General features: G+C 38.3%; 1 protein-coding gene across 2 annotated transcripts; it reads right to left on the minus strand.

Annotated features, from left to right (window-relative positions):
• Nucleotides 1-1,490: 1,490 nt before the first annotated feature.
• Nucleotides 1,491-17,749, minus strand: LOC145220445 (uncharacterized). 2 transcript variants are annotated; one of them, XM_080087653.1, is made up of 17 exons: nt 12,214-17,749; nt 11,744-11,842; nt 11,629-11,688; nt 11,238-11,300; nt 10,814-10,918; nt 10,349-10,414; nt 10,214-10,279; nt 9,988-10,059; nt 9,579-9,605; nt 9,141-9,209; nt 8,164-8,283; nt 8,057-8,101; nt 6,042-6,554; nt 5,054-5,292; nt 4,692-4,923; nt 3,938-4,414; nt 1,491-3,088 (listed from the first exon to the last, which is right to left on the minus strand). In XM_080087653.1, exons 1-17 carry the CDS (start codon nt 12,266-12,268, stop codon nt 1,998-2,000), a joined length of 3,399 nt encoding a protein of 1,132 aa, XP_079943779.1. In that variant the 5' UTR covers nt 12,269-17,749; the 3' UTR covers nt 1,491-1,997. The 2 variants fall into 2 exon arrangements, with proteins under 2 accessions (XP_079943779.1, XP_079943780.1); XM_080087654.1 differs by lacking the exon at nt 11,629-11,688.
• Nucleotides 17,750-18,321: the final 572 nt, after the last annotated feature.

Raw genomic sequence — 18,321 nt, forward strand, 5'->3', positions numbered from 1 at the left:
ACGGTGCTTCTTGTCCATTGTCTACAACTACACATTTGCATTTTGCGAAGCCACCCCTGTTGCGAGCCGTTACACACTTCGAGTTTTGCGGCTGTAAACATAATTATTAAAAGATATGTACTAGCAGTACCGTGGTATGTACCGTGACGTAAATTAAAATTATTTTGCCAAACACTTTGATTCTCGAACTGCTCTAAACGCATTTTGTGGAACTTAAAAAGAGTATTACCCGCCTAGTAGCCATATGCGTCAAACATTTTTAATGCCTATTGTGTGCAAACAATGCGAAAAAGCAGATGCCACAAGCGCCACAATATTGATTATTACGTCATAAACAGCTAGGACTGATGGTTAGACCGTTCAGCTCAATCTGTGCATGAAGTTCGAAATTAATCTAGGTTATGCAAGCACCGTTAAATCATATATATATGATACATAGCTATTTCTTTACATCGGTAATTTTGAAACAAAAGCAGACTGGCAACTGGTAGCAGATGGTAAAACAAAGTTCTGCGATGCGGCCGTCATAGCGAAAAGTTTGTGCACCCTTGATCTAACCGTTGAGTATCGCGTCGCAGATCTATAGATCATTTAATTACATCAACTTATTACATTCTTCAACTTTTCCGGTGCTTGATTACCCGTGAAAGCAGAGGAAATGAGCGACTGCCAATTTCGGACCAACGTTCATCACTATCAATGACTGTTCTCGGGACACCCCGGTCTGCCTACAGGATCACAGGAAACGTTTCTGAGGAACCGCGCTGGGGTTTCCTTTAGGACACCACGCAGTTTGGCTTAGACAACGTGGAGGGATACAAGTCAGGTGAAAAACGGAGGTAAACATTTGGCGAAATATTAAAAGATACTATCTTGGTGTGCAGCATAAGGTAAATAAAAATAAAGTTATACCATGAACAGTAAAGGTATGTGCGACCCCACTCCTAAGCTGAAATTCATATAACCTCGTACACATATTTGTTACTCGGATCATCCTCGAATATGTAGCCCAACAATAACGGTGTGCTTGTGCAAAAATCATAGCTAACAAAAGTCCACTAGTAGCAATTGTAAGGTGAACGCAATACGATTGCTGGTATTAGAAATGTCTGGTGTGCTGTGCTACAAAGTTTAATCTGTCGATTTGTGTTGTATACTTTTTGCGTAATGTCCATGTCCAAACGGGAGACTATACGGTTACATCTCTCCTCGCTGTTCCGAATGCCCGATGACTATAAAATTTTAACAAAACTTTTTGTTAATGTACATGACTTAAGCATGACCTTTAACAACTATTGACTAGCCCGCATGTTATTCAACCCGAACCTACCTTTGGGCTCTACATACTACACGAAAACTTTTACATTTGTGTGATCTCTTATGAAAATGCATTTGTTTTTGTACAAATTGATTGCAATTCGCACATTAGCAAGTTTCTCATTGATTTTTTTTGTCAAATTATTAATCTTTAAATACTAATAACACACAACTTACATAGGCTACATTTGCTTTTAGGAAGGGATTCGAAAATATGTTCTTCAGATGGTTACAACCGCAATAATTAATGGAACGTGCAAAGACACCTTTTAGATTTCATAATGATGGAGTTACCAAAAAACATAGTTTCAATTATTTGCCGTTCAATTTCAATATAAAGAGCAGGAATGAATGATTGTAAATTAAAGCAATCTATACTAAAACATAATTGTAAAAGGAAGAACAGCACAAAAAAACAAACGGTTGATAAAAAGATTAAAATGACGGTAATAATATAAACATTTTGTTGTGATTTTTAAACTATTTTTTTGTGAGTTTTGTAACTTTTTAAGGTGTAAAACAATGGTTCTTTGCAAGATTTACACACAACAATGTTGATGGGTATATAAGGATTATAAAATGAAGCGGTATTTGGATGTAACAATACAAAGTCTCGTCGCTTTAAAAGTTGTTTTTACTTTTCTCAAAATAGGGAGACAAAATTTATTTGTTCCTAATTCTCATTTGCTTCTGTTACTCATTCTCCTTTCTCGTTCTTCCAACCATGCTATTTTCCCTTGTAGATCCATTTCTTCCAACGGCTCCTCTACTTCTTCCTCTTTCACTTTCGGATACTCCAGAGGACCTTTCCATTGCTTCTTCTGCGCAAATTTCTCAAGTAGCTCCAAATTCTCCACTTGCTCTGTCTGCTTTTCAGGCTGCTCCAGCTGTGCCAGCTTCTTTAGAAGATCTCCTTTATCTTTATGTTGTTCATCCTGATCTTCCTCCGTTCGTTTTTCCGGTCGCTCTACTTTTTTCAACTTCACTTTCTCTATAGGTTGCTCCTGGTCTTTCTGTTGCTTTCTTTTCTCCAAAGGGACTAATTGTTTCATTTTTTGCAACTCTCTTTGATGTCGCACTTCATCCGTCAGTTCCATCTTTTTCCAGGGTGTCCCCTGATGATCTGTGTCTTCTCGTTGCTCGAGTCTGGCCAATTTTTCCATCAGCTCATTGTTTTCATTTTCCTGAGTTTGCTCTTCTGGCTTCACATGCTTTTCACGTTGTTCCAGCCAAGCTAACTTTTCAAGCAGCTCCATCTCATCAGCTTGCTCTTTATCTCCCTCTTTCTCTTTCTGCTCTTTCTGTTGCTCCAGTCGGGCCAATTTTTCGACTAACGTTATCTTCTCAATGCGCTGATTTTCATCATCTTGTTCTTCTTGCTCCTCTGCTTGTTGCAGTCGCTCTACTTTTTTGAGTTGTATTCTCTCCACGTGACCCTCTTGCTCTACATGCTGCTTTTGTTGTTCCAGTGGTGTCTGTTGTCTGGATGTCCTCCGCAGCTCTTCATCCTCTGGTATCCCATGTTCATCTATCTCATCCAGATTATCCCGAGTATACACTGTGTAATTCTCGATCGGCAAATCATCTCCGCTTTGTTCTGGTCCGTACCAGTAGAGGCTGTAGGTGCTTGAATACTTGTTTGTGCCAAACATGGCCGTTCTGACGTCACGGCTTACTATAACGTAGATAATGAAGACGAGAATCCCTTGGATGGCCATGAAGACAAATGCTGTGTAGATATTTTGCAGATTAGCCACCAAGCTGTTGTAACCTAAACGTACGTAAATAAATTGTTAGCGAAAATTGCACACTGCTTATAGACAGCTACAGTCAAACTTCGATACTATGTCACCCTTTGGGACCGAGAGAAAGTGGCATAGTAGCGAGAGTTGTTCGTAAAAATAGCCTTGTGACGTGACAATGTACTGTAATGCCACGTTGTGTTGTACGATTATAATTTATTACATTATACAGTATAATTTATCTTAAAAAATTACCTTGTGACGTGACAATGTACCGTAATGCCATGTTGTGTTTTACGATTATAATTTATAGAACATGCGCCAGCTGACGGTTCCTCAGACTTTTGGACTGAGCTTCAGTAGATAACTTGAGAGAACACATTACAGGCACATACATATACTTTTGCTGTTTTAAAGCCGTTTAATCGTTTCGTTCGTAGCGTATATTGTTTCGTTAATACAGTAATACTGTACTTTCATGTGTCATAGTATCGAGGGTAAGGGTTTGGTATAGTAAATATATTTTCTATTGAATTTAGTTGGTGACAATCAAAAGTGGTATAGTAGCGAGGGTGGCATAATAGCAAGGTGGCATAGTATCGAAGTTGCCTGTATAAGCTGTTATCTGCCTTGTGAACAAATCCCGTTTTAGCAAGAAATATGACCCTAGTTTGGGTGATAAAAAGTGCACTGCGCGCTGCGGTTGACTATTTAATATTAGTTGAAAAATTGCCGTGAAAAGTCAGTTGCACTGTCTAGTAAAGGAACGTGAGTTTTGGTGACATAGTTGTTCCTAAAACCAGACTCTGCGGTGATAGCGTGCACATTTTATGCATGTAAACAACTACTTAGTGCCATGTCAAAAAACAACCACATACCTGGCATAAAAAATAAAGCCCATGGAAGAATGAGGACCACGCCCACCAGGAAGTGTTCAAGCCACATTCGAATCACGTGATCCATGTCGACGTCATCGATCGTCATGTTGTCGTAATCACGTGATCGCTGCATGACGTTAAGAGGCGTGATTCGTCTCTTCACTATCAGCGCCGTTGTCAGCAGAGCCAGCGAAAAGGTGCAGATAAAGATACTTGCTATGGGAACTATCACCGTGGCAATAAGGATCGCGGTGTTGGCAGGGAACCAGCATCGGTTGTAGCCGAATTGGCCGGACTCCAAGTAGGTGTTAAGGGGAAAGCCTAATGCTATGGTCATGATGGCAATGAGGAGAGGGATAACCCAACCAGCAACGAGTTGGATTCTGAACACTCGTTGCCGATTTCGTCGCTTAAGTTTCAATGCTCGGCTGTGCATGTTGGTATGAATGGTGATGCCTTCGATCAAAAGAAAAAATTCTGAAAATAGAAATAAAAAAATTTGTGTTATATTATATTGTGCGACAATGTATGAAACAAAATAATTTCTTGCTTCCAGATTAGTAACCAGCCCCATAAGCGATCACCATTTTTAGTCAAAGTTAATATCACCTCCTATTGTTTGAAAATTTCACCACTTTTGATAAGCAACCAACTGTTGATTTGCCATATAAAATGTATTTCAATCAAGAATGTTACTCTTTAGAAAAGTGAGGTATTTACAACCTTCTCAATACGAACCCCAGACTTAACCCACCTGTGGATAGCATGAAGAAGTGGGTAAACAAGGCAGATACCACACATGAAGATTTCCCCCGAACTGAAACCCGTTCGATCAAGAGAACAAAAAGGAAAAGCATTAGGGAAAGGACGAGGTTCATTTGCACCACGATTCGTTCGTTCTTGACTCTTTTGTTGAAGTTGTTGAGAGCAACCAGTGTGAAAATAAGGGCAATCACGCTGATGGCCAGAAACACGTGAAAGATGACCTAAAAAAGAAATTTAGACAACAATTTAACACAGATTTGACCAATTGTTGTGTCAAGTTATATATGTCAACAGCATGTCAGGAAGCCCGCTTTAACCATTAACCGTACATTACATTTTCAGGAAACTCACATCCAGCCCTTGTGGCCTCACTTGCGCCACCACGCGTGGGACTATCGTAAACAATCCAAGTTTCTGGCAAGAACAGGTAACGCGGTTACCGACCACGGTTTCGCTACAGCCATCTGAGACGAACATCTTCTTCGCAGGATCCATAATAAGGCATCTGTAGCCGGTTTCCAAGATGGTGTGCCACAATTGGTAGATGGAGAAGAGATACGGCCGTGCCACATTGTCGACAGTCGTGTCAGCTGCCAAATAGTTACGTTTAATGTTTGGCTTATCGGCACATCTCGCACACAGTGACACACGTCAGATGCCATGTGCAAGTGTCATTGTTTTGCATTGGCTAACACAGCAAAAGTCTATGAACAAGTGCTTACATTAGACACAGTTAGGTAAATGCCGGTAGGTGGCACAGGCGGTAATTTGAAAGTAAAATTCTCTAAAAATGCTAATGGTTATGGCTATTTAGGTTCTGTTTAAAATTAACATTAAGAATAGCTAATCATGTGGTTCCGAATCTTATCCCTGTGTGAAAACTACCAAATGTATTTATATCTTGGTGTCATAAACAAACGTGGGTCACATACTGCATATTACCACATGGTGTGTAGAATGTGGGAATACAAACATGGGAAGTAATACCAGATTCTAGTGTCATTTCAATTGCAAACACTTCTCCAACCCTAATAGCTCTAACTTTTAGCGCTTTTAAAAGTCCGAAAACTATAATTTTCACATAAATTATATTTGTGTCTATTCAACTGCTTACCATGTGATGACATGCGGTATTTTGTATCACAGAGTTCGAACCAGAGTTGTAAGTCGGGCCGGACTTTTCGGGCCAGGTTCGGGCTTCGGTTTCGTAAAAAAACGGAACTAGGTCGGGCCGGACTTTACACTCTGTGTCAATATTTTCGGGATCCAATTTCAGGCCCGTTTACAACTCTGGTTCAAATCCTGCGATATAAAGGCTGGTTTCTATTGCTAAACATACCTGACATATCCACCTCGAAGTCTACGCTTGAGTCGATTGAAGATCCCGAATCAGTAACCAATTGCACGCTGAGATAAGGTGCCGCTGCGCTTGGATAGAAATCGGTGTAGTTGGGTGGATGCCAAAATGAATCTCCTTCGGTCCTTCCCGAGGGATAGTAGGGAAGCATTTGACTGAGAGAAAATTCATAAACGGTAAAAATGAATACAGACAAAACGACCTCTCGTTTTTGTTTGGATGATGCTCCGCTGACATTGAAACGTTGCAAAAAGATCCCTTTTTCGCTTCGGCTGGCTTCAACTAATTCATTGTTGTTTTCCGGCAAGGGCCCATAGCTGACATTGGCGATATTTTTCACGGAAATACTTTCGTTTTCGCCATGTCTGACGTTTTGACTTAAGGCGGCCGAAAGGTAATCGCTGACGTTCTCCAGTGCAATGAGAATGCTTTTTTCGGGCTGTTTGTCTTGTAAAAAATAGTCTGCGAGTTGAGTGGTGATGTTGTTTTTGATATCTGTAAGATAAAAGTTTTAGTTTAAATCGCCCGGTAAGCAGCAAAATTGCGACAAATATATGCCAAGCCAGAAAGGCTGCGCAACGTTGAGACGTTATAAAGCTCGACAAGGTTGTAGTCATACTTGGAGGATAGATGGTAAACTTGCTGGAGCTACATCGCTACTGCAAGCATTAGGTGGCAAAAAATAAACATGGAGGGTGAAAGTGGTGTGTTAGAGTATCAAAACTAGGGTGTACATAAAAGAAACCACTAAAGTTGGCTTCTGAAACTCACTTCCCCCCCCCCCCCCCCCCCCCCCCCCCCAAAAAATACTTGGGCTATGAAAATAAGTCTTTATGTTAATATCTATCATGTTTAAACAACGGTGTTGACCACATCGCACAACTTTTACAAGTTTCAGCATGTTTTGTTTTGTTTGTTCTAATGAAACAGGAAAATCTACTAACGATTTGGTCAGACAAAGCTTCGCAAATTCTCATAGGTGGGGTAAAGAGCACTGACGCCCATTTAAATGGGAATTTTCGTTAAAATTCGAACGGTTGGGGCTATTTGGGCCGTAATGAGTTTTTTTTTCATTGCAAACTGCATTTAAGTCCAAAACTTAGCCCATTGTTTGAACGGCTGTCAAAGTGCTTGCTTTTTCGCCACCTACAGCGATTTGAAACTTTGTCAGATCGGAGACACAATTGGAGTTATATGGTTCGATTTTAGTTTGTCTAAGTTTTCAAAAAATACTCGATTTTAATACTGGATTAATATCAGAGTGTGTGATTTTTAAGTGTATAGCAATCGTGCGTACGGCTTCTTTTGAATTTATTTTAAAGTTTTTAGTTCTAATCTTTTCTCTGCATACAAGTGGCCATTTTCATTTTCCATAAAAAGCTGTACATTAGTGACTAATAATCACTGATTATTATCACTGATTATCAAAAACTTTTGCAGCGCCCATCGCAGTAAGAAGATTCAAAAGACACTCCACTTGTTTGTGTGGAAAAGTTTTTTTTCTTACCTGTGCAGAGGCCTTACTTTCTATTGGAGTTTCGCCAGTTTGTCATTTCAATTTTAAATTGCCCAATCTTACAAGTATTTGTCCAAATCGTTTTCATTAATCGTTTAAAACATGGTAACTTTGGGAGCACGCGGCGCACAATTTTTGTTTCTATTCTCAAGCACACATGTCATATTTCGTCTTTAAGTCTGAAAACAGCAGATAATGTTTCACTTGGAAATAACAAATATGTCGAGGCACATTTGAAAATCTTTTCGGGCGAATTAGTGTGCCGCGACATAGAGTGGTAATTTTTCTAACCGTTGCATTTCATTTTATCTGCCTAGATTTTAAGAGCAGTACCCTTTAGTGATTGCGAAGCCCCCAGGGGAGAAACGACTGTTGTTCACTTTGAGAACTACGGCTGTATTTAAAATAAGATAGTTTTATGTTTAATTCGACACGTTTGAAGTGCCGCAGTACCAGTTAGGAACGCGCCATCGATTATTACCTTTAACAGGAATTGGACAATCGTCGTATTCGATGAATTCAAAACCTGAAAATATATATTTATACAGTCTGATATTATGGTCTTAACGTGTGTAAAAGAAAACTTACTAAGACTGCTGGCCATCGAATCTACAAATGATGATCTAATTGAAAAATTGGTCGCCTTGTATGCTTGTTGGCAAAATGCTTCGGCGTAAGTTTCATTGACAAATCTTTGACATTTTGGATCTGTAAAAGCATATTAGTATCCAGACAATAAATGATAGCAGCAGACAAGCAGCAGACAGTACGCACTGTTTCACTGTTTTCACAGCAGACTGTTGTTGAAGTCAGGTCGTATTTCGTAAACATTTTATTTTGTGTTTAATATTGTATCTAGTGTCACAATTTTACCAGAGTAAATCTAACTCACGGGCTTAATTCGTGCTTTGTTTTACTAAATGTTTGGTTTGGTGCCGGTCTGTAAAGATTCAGGTAACATATTTAGAAGCCGCTTACAAGCAGGCATTACTGGTGTTTAAAATAGTGTACTATTGTTTTGTTTTCACAGCTAATAAATTAAAATTAATCGATATTGTTGATTAATAAAATGTCACCCGATTCCCTCTGTCGTAGAATAAATGCAAAAGTAGCAGAGTATTTTTGTAGTTTTGTGTTTTCAAAAAGGTAAATTGTTCTGTGGTTGTATTCCTGGCCTACTTTTCAATAATTGTCTTTAATTGTAATTATTTCAAATTATCAGTTCGAAAATAAATATTTAAAATTCCGGAACGAAACGAAATACCGTTGTTTTCTATTTCGCGTTTTTCGTCCTGGACATTTGGCACGAAAAAAACTGCTAAAAATTTTCGCCGAAATTGTAAAGAAAAACGTTATAAACTTATTTCGGTCAGACCGAAAGGAAATAAAAATATGGGTTAGGAACAATATCACGAAATAAATAATTTGCACAGAACCATCGTAATCTCGTTTCGTTCCGTCCCCGTACGAAACACAAGATTTTGTCAGCAATAAAACTTACACATGTCAAACGTAGACGAGTCAATATTACTTTCAGACAGTTTATGAACAAAATAGCTACTTACGAATGAACTTGGTGCAGTTATCAAAGCAGTATGTTTTCCAAAGGCCAAATCCTGGTCCGCACCTGGGTCCTGCACAGAATATCAAAGTTAACCTCATATCTGACATGTAGGATAAATATATGGAACACAACTATAGGTTTAAAAACACTAATAAAAGCTCAGCAAGTAAAATTCGAATCCCAAAGTAAAGTTTGCGAAGACTATCGTTCTCCAACTTGGGTCACACAAATTTGCTAACATGCAACTCAAAGCCAATCATGTAACGCATCTGAAACTCATGGGGGACGTGAAGCGATTTCAGCGGAAGTAGCAAGCAGTTGGGGAAAATACTTTTGAAAGAATTTTCATTTTTAATTACGTTTGGTATTTAATGAGCCCAAGAAAATTGGTATATGTATTCAAATTGGACTAAGAGTGTGGCAGTTAAATTGCACTTACCCGTGTATTCTGTTTCCGTTGCTGTATCTAAACCATAAACCACAAAAAATAGATTAAAGAATAATACTCCGTTGGTTGTTTATTTCTAACATTTTGTTATTGGAACAACACAAAAACAGCTTGCGGCACGGGTTAACAGAGAATTGTTTTGATATAGTGCGATTGTCTAGTTGAAGCGGGAAACGAACCATTAACCCTTGCGTTAATTTGGCTAACTACTGAAGAAGTTATACTCTAAATTGATACGCATCATTACACGATTTGCCATAATTTATCAGTATCTTTCAAAGGGCCCAAAAGTACGGTTATTCAGGAATGTAAAAGTGTGATCTTGCCAAAGCGCCATACGGCAAGGGTTTGGGGTCAAATATTACAAAACCTCATGTGAAACATTACACATGATACAAACCCATGCAAACGATGGTACTTCGATTCAGTGGCTCGACAAATGCATTTCGTTGGGAGTAGTAATGATCGTCGCCTATAGCAAAATGGAAGTTTTATGTATTGTTTTACTAAAACCAAGTTTGTTGGAAAGGTTTGTAACTTGAAATTTGCCATTTTAACAATCGCTATGCATTACAGCACAAATCTAGTTTAGATTACGTGTGTCGCAAGCAATTAAACACTTCTACCTTTATTGCACTGGTGTTTCTTAAAACACTGCGAAGTCTTGCGGTAATTCTGAAGCTTGGGGCATTCTGAAACAAGAAACTGCAGTTTCAAGTTTTCGTTTGTACGCTGGTAATAAATCAATACATGATTCTTACCAGCAATTGTTTCACTTTGCTCAGAGTGACATGGTACCACTCGGAAGTTCATGGTTAAGTCTCCGTCTGAATAAAAAACATTGAATCAAACTTTACACAACAATGGTTACTGATCACTCATTGAAGAAATAAACGACAAAGTATCAAAATTACATTACGTTTTTACTACTATGCAGTTTTTTTCCTAATAGGATAGTAAGTTTTTGGGCCTCAACTAATGTCTTAAGATTGCACATCTATTTCTGTTTTGGTGATTGTTTTTGTCATTCGGATCGCTTTTTATCGAGCAATTAAAACTTAACAATGTTATATGTTATGTTATAAGATAATATTTTACATAATAAAACCATTGGTAAAAATAGCCTACAAGGTAATAAAAAAGTTAAAGTCGACGCTTGTAAAAATGCCCTAGCGTTAACAACCAAGGGGAAAGTAAATATATTAAAATTTATTAAAAAAACTTACTTGGTTGTTCTGTCCAGATTTCTGCGATCTTGAATTTGGAATAATATGTTTTATTCACATTGTCCCAGTTGCTGATGTATTTAAGTTTGCAATTTGTAGCACTTTCTATAACCAACAATGTTAAAAAAATTATTGCACAAATGCCAGAAATAATAAAAAGTTTGCACATTTTGATTGAAAAATAATAAAAAAGATGTTTTATTATGTCTGACAAGAACACAAACACCAGGTTTCAACGAAAAATCCAACACATGGGGTTTGACAACGTTCTTTTTACTTTTTATCACTGGCTTATGTGAGGCTATGTGTTTTAAGCAAAGCAGATATATTTTCTTTCATTGATAACAAATTTGTATCCTGCATAAAGGTTATGATTGCGCTATTGGTATATTAGGATAGATATAAGTTTCCAAAAATAACTTACTGTCAAATATCCCAACGTTTTCTGAATTGTAACATGCCTTGGGGTAATAAGTGAAGTAACACTCTAAAAGTAAACGTAAAATTATAAATTAAAATTACACTTACAATTTAAGTTTCCATTGTCAGTATTATATGCAAATTGTCCACTTATGTTTTAACTTTTTTCGAAACATCTTTTGACATTTTGCTGTTATTCGCCAAAAGCGCCCGACCCTAACTATACCTAAAAAAATGCTAACATTTTGCTAGCGAACAACAAAACAGATATTTGAATGTGAAACCGGAATAACTTGCTTTAATATAAAATTTGAAACCTTGAATAAGTTTTTTAACTTCCAGTTAGGATCCTCCTGGCACAGAATAGACTACACAAAATTTAATTGTATTCTTACCGTTCTTTTCTCGTTCGAAGTTCGGTTTTATTGCATAATTACTGAATTGGACAGGAGTACCTGAAAAAATTGGCTATGAGTACCTGAATGAGTTAAAGCAGAAACAAAAATCTACCTGTCAGATGAGTACAATCTTCTCCGTTTGTGCACGAACCAATGGGTTCATTAATGCTTGGAACTGAAGTGTGATTTGTGGAGTACGTTATAGTGTGCCCTGAAAAACAGGAAAAACAACAACTTTGCTACATTTTTTTGTAACGAATTTACAGACGAGGTTGCGTTGTAGCAAAAATCCAGTGATCAAATTTATTTTACGAATTAAGTGAAATATTCTTAAAAGCTGTTGACAGTTCGAAACAAACTATCAAATTCACACGCACAGTTAAAATAACAAACAGACCCGAAACAGAAAGGGCAATAAAAACATATTTTTTCTATTTTATGAAACTGATATTGCTTTGAAAAATAAAATGTGTATTGTTAGGTAGTTAACAGAAATGTAGTAGCCTACACATTTTCGAAGCTTAAGCTAATTATTATTTTAGCGTATATTATCCTGCAACTAGAAAAAAACAGGGCATTTACCTTTAGTTTTCAGAAAACAGCAAGCAAAGAAAAGCTGAAATATCAACTTCTTCATTTTAATTGGTTTACCAAAAGTTTAATTTAGCATTTCTAAATACTAAACCTTAACTAGAAGGACAATAATGGAGTAATTTGTGTTAAGCTAACGCAGTGGTTCTCAAACTTCTTTTTGTTGCGACGCCTCTGGAAAAGTTTTCTGGACTTGCGACGCACCAGCAAATAAAAGTTAATGAGGAAACTTATTATTAAAGTTGTGTTTATTGATATATTAACAAAAAGTCACGAAACGGAACTATTCTGCGACGCCCGTGGAAAATTGAAACGACGCACCAGGGCGTCGCGACGCACAGTTTGAGAACTACTGAGCTAACGTATTAAGTATACCTCTACGACTTTGCCCTAATTAAAATTTTGTTATCATAGCTTTGTGCAGCAAGATACGTTTTTTTATAATTGGAAACACTCAAAGCGGGCTTCCTAACGACCACAGCGCCCACACGACTTTGCACATTTAAAGCGGGTTTTCTAGAGAAGTTCGTGCAGTCAACCATAGCACTTGAAACATACACAAATTTGCAAGCTTTAGGCGACACTTCCATACGAGCTTCGTACCGACAATCATAGCGCTTAGTATCTCATTGGTGCGTATGCTCCGCGTTGTTTACCTCACAAGCTAACAAGCTTAAGGCAAGCAAGATTACCGCTTTTACAATGCACTTCTTTGTAATATCAACGTGCTTTAAGTAGCAAACCAGCATAGTGCATGTTATATACACGACTTGCAAGGCTAAAGAGGTTATCCCAACCATTTTAGTTCAGTCATTTTAATAAATTTGCCGTTTTAGACATAGAAAAAGGATTTTTACTTCCATCTTTTCGCCTGCAAATTTATCACGTCCTATCGCAATTGGTAACAAGTCATACTAAACCCAACGCTGTTATTAACGTTTAATGCATAGGCCAACTAACGCTTAGAATAGATCCTTTGTTGTTATTTAGAAGGAATTTAATCAGATCGCGCATACGTAGATGTGTAGACATGTCGGCTTCCGCAAGGACAGATGGAAAATCGACCAAAGCGTTCGAAAACCATCACTGTTCCTTTATCACGTCACCACCGCTCTTTAGAGCTAATTAAAGGTGAACAGATGTGTTTTGATTTGATTCCATATCAAGACGCCTGCTGTTGCTATTGATAGCTCTATTGCATTGCATAATTTGGCGTTGCCTTATTTACCCATCATAAAAATATTGCAGATTTTATAACTGGGCCTGTTCATAATTGATAAATGAAAATGACCACATTGTAGGTATATATGAATAACATCATTAAAGGCAAAGATGGCACAGTTGATAAGTATTGTTTTCGACACCCTCCTTATTCGGTCTAAACGTTTTGTGTAACAATGCTAACTTTGTCAAACTAACCCAAGTTTCCACACATTTTGCGACTAAAAAAAGAAAATCTGAACAAGTATTTCAAACGAGAAGCAATGTAGCTTACTACTAAAAAACAGCATGAACCATACAAATCAGTCGTAGGTTTGAAATGTCTAAAATATGAGTAAAGTCAAGCATGAGTGAATATGTGGTAGTGCTTGGCAAAATTTAAGATTACAAAAATGTGAAAGTTTAATGAAACGATATATAAAATTGCCAACGGATGCAAAATTGGTTTAATTTGTATTCTATACCTATATAATTTCCTACACCTATAACCAGGGTTGCCATACCGTCCTTGTTTCTAAGATTTGTCCTTATTTTGAAGGGCTATGTCTTAGAAATGTTCATTGTCCTTATTTCTAAGAATTGTCCTTATTTTTGACTAGAGTCCTTCTTTTGTCTTATTTTCAACAATTACTGGCAAAATCCCTGCTACAAGTAACAGTAAACCTAGACCTGAGCTGTCGTGAGATGCACGAAGTATTTTCAACGAACAAGGAGTAGCTGCAAAAGATTGTTTCTGGCCACCATATTGCATATAATATGTCATGGCTCGTAAAAATGCAAAGATTTATTCAAAGACGTTGGTTTTGTTTCGCATAAAAATTCAATTTTTCGGTTGTCTTTATTTTTGGTTTCAAGTCGATGGCAACCCTGCCTATAACTATCAACAGATTTCAGACAATATTAATTTGTACCCGATCGGTGTTATAATAGATTGACAAAAACAACGGTAAACAACGGTAAGATGGCCTATAGACAGGCGAAAGAGTCCACTTATGTAAAGATCTATGCTGTGTAATATTGGCTAATATACGAGTGCTAACGTCGCAGCTACCATTATTGCTTAACATGAAACGTTGTATCTGCGGATATCGTTGTGCGTCCGACAACAGCTATTTGATAGTCACCAGATCATACGACCTGCCGAGGTAACAAACAATAACTGTTGCATTATTGCTATCTGCGATGAGATAACATGAACCGCGAAGCATTATACATAAATTACCGTGACAATATAGGCATAAGTCCAATCAGGTAGTAATACTAAGACACTTAGGGAATGCCAGCTTTACCCAAAAAACTGTTTTTGCTTTACTTGTTCTTTTTTTCTCAAATCACTCTGGATAACAATCTTGACCTGTGTTGGTATACACCTGCACCAACAATTTTTCATTTAAATTTCATAAAAAAACATGGCGATTTAAATAATCTACCCCCATTCCATGTTTGTCACCAAACAATTTACTCATGCAGCTCATCAGGGTAATAACCATATTGATAATAATAGAAATCAGGATTTATATTTATAATTTCTGTAGATTTTGCAGCAATCCAACATTGAATTAACAACAGGATAAACGCTGACAAATTCAAAAGGAAATTACGAATATGCCTCACTTTGCAAAACTCGAATGCTCAATCTCTCATTAATAGCATGGAGAACGTCGTTACTCGTAATGCAGGCTAGCTTATGAGTTTTTGAGGAAGTTTTTATTATTATTGATTGACTTTTTACCTCTAAAAACCAATCCGTTTACAGTTTGATATTACAGAAAACGCTGCTCTCTGCTGGTCTCTATTTATGTTTTTAGAATTACATGACATAATGTATTTGCACCACTAAACCGCCCAGTTGTAAAATGTACATTTTTCAGAAAATCATTTGCCTTGTATTCGAAATAACCGTGACTTTTGAAATCTGATCTTGTGCATGTAGCAAATGTTCTATTTTTGGGTACCTGGAAAACTAAGCAAGCATACATTTTGCGAACTTCAGCAAAACATTTTAGTTTACCAAAGATTAATTTGTCATACGTCGTTAGAAACTACAAGTTACTGTAAATTACAGCAAAGTTAATTTACAGCACCCAGAAAACGTTGATGGTGGCCGCGAGAATGCATTCACCACCCGCAGCTTTCATGTCACAGTAAGCCTGGAATACCAGTGTAAACGTAGAGTTACGGTCATTGTTTGACCAAAAGTACATGGGGTTTAGTAGAATGATCAAAAAACAAACTAAATGCCACACATTTTAGCTTACATCCTGTAGGGTAAGTCAAACTTTGTAATTCCATAATTCTACTCAATTTGACACTTAAGTGCTTTTTTGTTTATTTTCACTTAAGTGTCAAATTGAGTGGAATAGAATGTTTATAGTAGAAATGAAAAAGTAGAATGTTTATTTAACAAAATAGTTGAAGAGGATCAGTTTGGTTGGAGCATTTTAATACAAAAAGTTTAGAAACTATACATAATGTGGGTAGTAATGACTTTGCAGATGATTTATTGATCAAAAGAACCGTTTTAACAAAAAAGAACTGTCAAAAACCTTGTAACCTTGTATTTTTAATATACTTGAGTTTTATCTTATGTTTGAGTTGCACTTGCTTTCGTAAGTACTAACTTTTTTCTGCTACTTCCGAGTCATGTTAAATATTACCACAAACTGTAACATTATAAACTGATATGGGAAATTACACAGGCTACGTCGGTCGGTCTGTCCGTTTGTTTTGTGGCATCAGGTTTACATACAATATGATTAGAAGTGTGTATGGCCGTCACTCTAGTGACCGAGCAAACCTTAAAAAAGATGTTCAGTGTTGAGCGTTAGTCTTTAATTTGGAACAATAATTTCGCTTTCCAAACACTGATTAATAAGGATGGCAGCAACAGGCAATTTGTTCAGCTATGCAGCAAGCATCTGACGTCAACGATCGGCGCCAATCCAGCCTTCCTGTTCTATTATTACGTCACACATATTTAGTGCAATTAAATTATGCGCTCGATAGCAACGCAGGGTTCGAAATTAAAGACTGTTTAACCAATGCAAGGTTGGAAATGAGGTGTTTGCGAATATTGCCAAAACACCAAACTAAATTTAACAAATAATTGTTAACACTGCCTTGCACTAAACTCAAACTTATATCAAAAGATTGAATATCAGTTTGATATGGTTTAAGATTGTGTAGGTAAAATAGCCATTTTGACAGCAGCCTGCACGCGGCCCCTCCTGTTAAGGCATTAAGTTCTCTGCGCAAAGACGACCTCTGATGCCGAACAGATGCAGTCATAAGGACCACCGTCCAAATTCCACGAAGAACTATCCACAAAACAGCCAGGTGTCAAGCCCAGGACAAAGCCCTTGTAGCAATAGCCTTGGGTTTAACATGGCTATTGGAATACCGGAACAAGCCCCGACCTGGCATTTGCGCCAACCGTTAGTGGTTTGCCACTTCCCGACCGACAGGTGATGGCCAAATTTCCTCGCTCTCAACACCGACCTTCACTGATCTCCACAGGCAACTATGTAACGTCAGTCACGAGTAAGCCTGCAAACCGATGGATTTTTCGGAAGGCTGACTGGAAACGGTTCTGTCTAATCACCAACGATAAAACAGATATGCTTCCATCCCCCAACGACACTAACTTAAATCAGGCGTACCAGGACTTCTGTAATCTTCTTATGGAAGCGGCCAAATAAGCATCCCACGTGGCTATCGAAAGACCGACACGCCGTGTTGGGACAGCGAATGCGACCGCCTTTACAGAGCCTTTCTTACCGCATCCCCGGGTAACGAGACGGAAGCATCTGCCACACTACTGCTGTCTTATATTAACGAACAACCTCGACATCGCTGGAGAGAAGCGGTGGAGTCCATTGACTTCACACATTCTAGTCGGAAAACATGGAGCATAATAAATAGACTCACTGGCAGGTCGGCAACTCCTCTGGAAAAGTGTCCCATTACCGCAAACGCCATTGCCTCGCAATTGGTCAAGAACGGAACTTTCACGACATCAACTCGCGAGTCCTCACGACTCGTGGCCAAGGAAGTGTCAGTTTGCGAAAGGCTAACAGACCGGACGCAAACGTGTCTGGGGACTTCACCATGGCAGAACTGTCTGCGGCCCTCCAACACCTGAAGCCCGGTAAAGCACAGGGCCCAGATCACCTTTGTCCAGAGTTTTTGCTTCATGCCGGAACCGCCCTAAAATCCTGATTGTGTAAATTTTTCAACACCTGCCTGTGTCAGCTCAAGATTCCAAAAATCTGGAGAAAAGCCACAGTAATCGCAATCCCGAAGCCAAACAAACCTCTGGATGAAGCTAAGAGCTATCGTCCGATATCTCTGCTCTGCATCCCATTTAAGATCTTTGAGCGCTTGATTCATGCCCGTGTAGAGTCAGTCATCGACCAACAACTCCCTCAGGAGCAGGCTGGTTTTAGACGCGGAAGATCCACTGTAGATCAAGTCACCCTACTCACCCAAGATCTCGAGGAAAGTTTCGAAGCGAAAAAGAAGGCTGGTGTCGTTTTTCTAGACTTTACATCTGCCTACGACACAGCTTGGCACCGCGTCCAAAACTGCAAACTGCTCCGAATGTTGCCGGACAAGCACATGGTGAAAATGATCATGGAGCTTGTCCACAACCGCAGCTTTGTACTCAAGACCAGCAACGGCCAGCAAAGCAGGTTACGCCGCCTCAAGAACGGCGTGCCCCAGGGATCTGTTTTAGCTCACCTACTCTTTAATATCTACACAAGCGATATACCAACTACAGTATGTAAGAAGTATGCCTATGCCGATGACCTGGCTATCATGCATTCCGATAATGACTGGGGACACTTGGAAAAGACTCTTAGCCAGGACATGTCTGTC

This window comes from Phallusia mammillata, chromosome 3 (assembly GCF_965637545.1).
Source record: "Phallusia mammillata chromosome 3, kaPhaMamm4.hap1.1, whole genome shotgun sequence".
In the NCBI taxonomy this organism is placed as follows: domain Eukaryota; kingdom Metazoa; phylum Chordata; class Ascidiacea; order Phlebobranchia; family Ascidiidae; genus Phallusia; species Phallusia mammillata.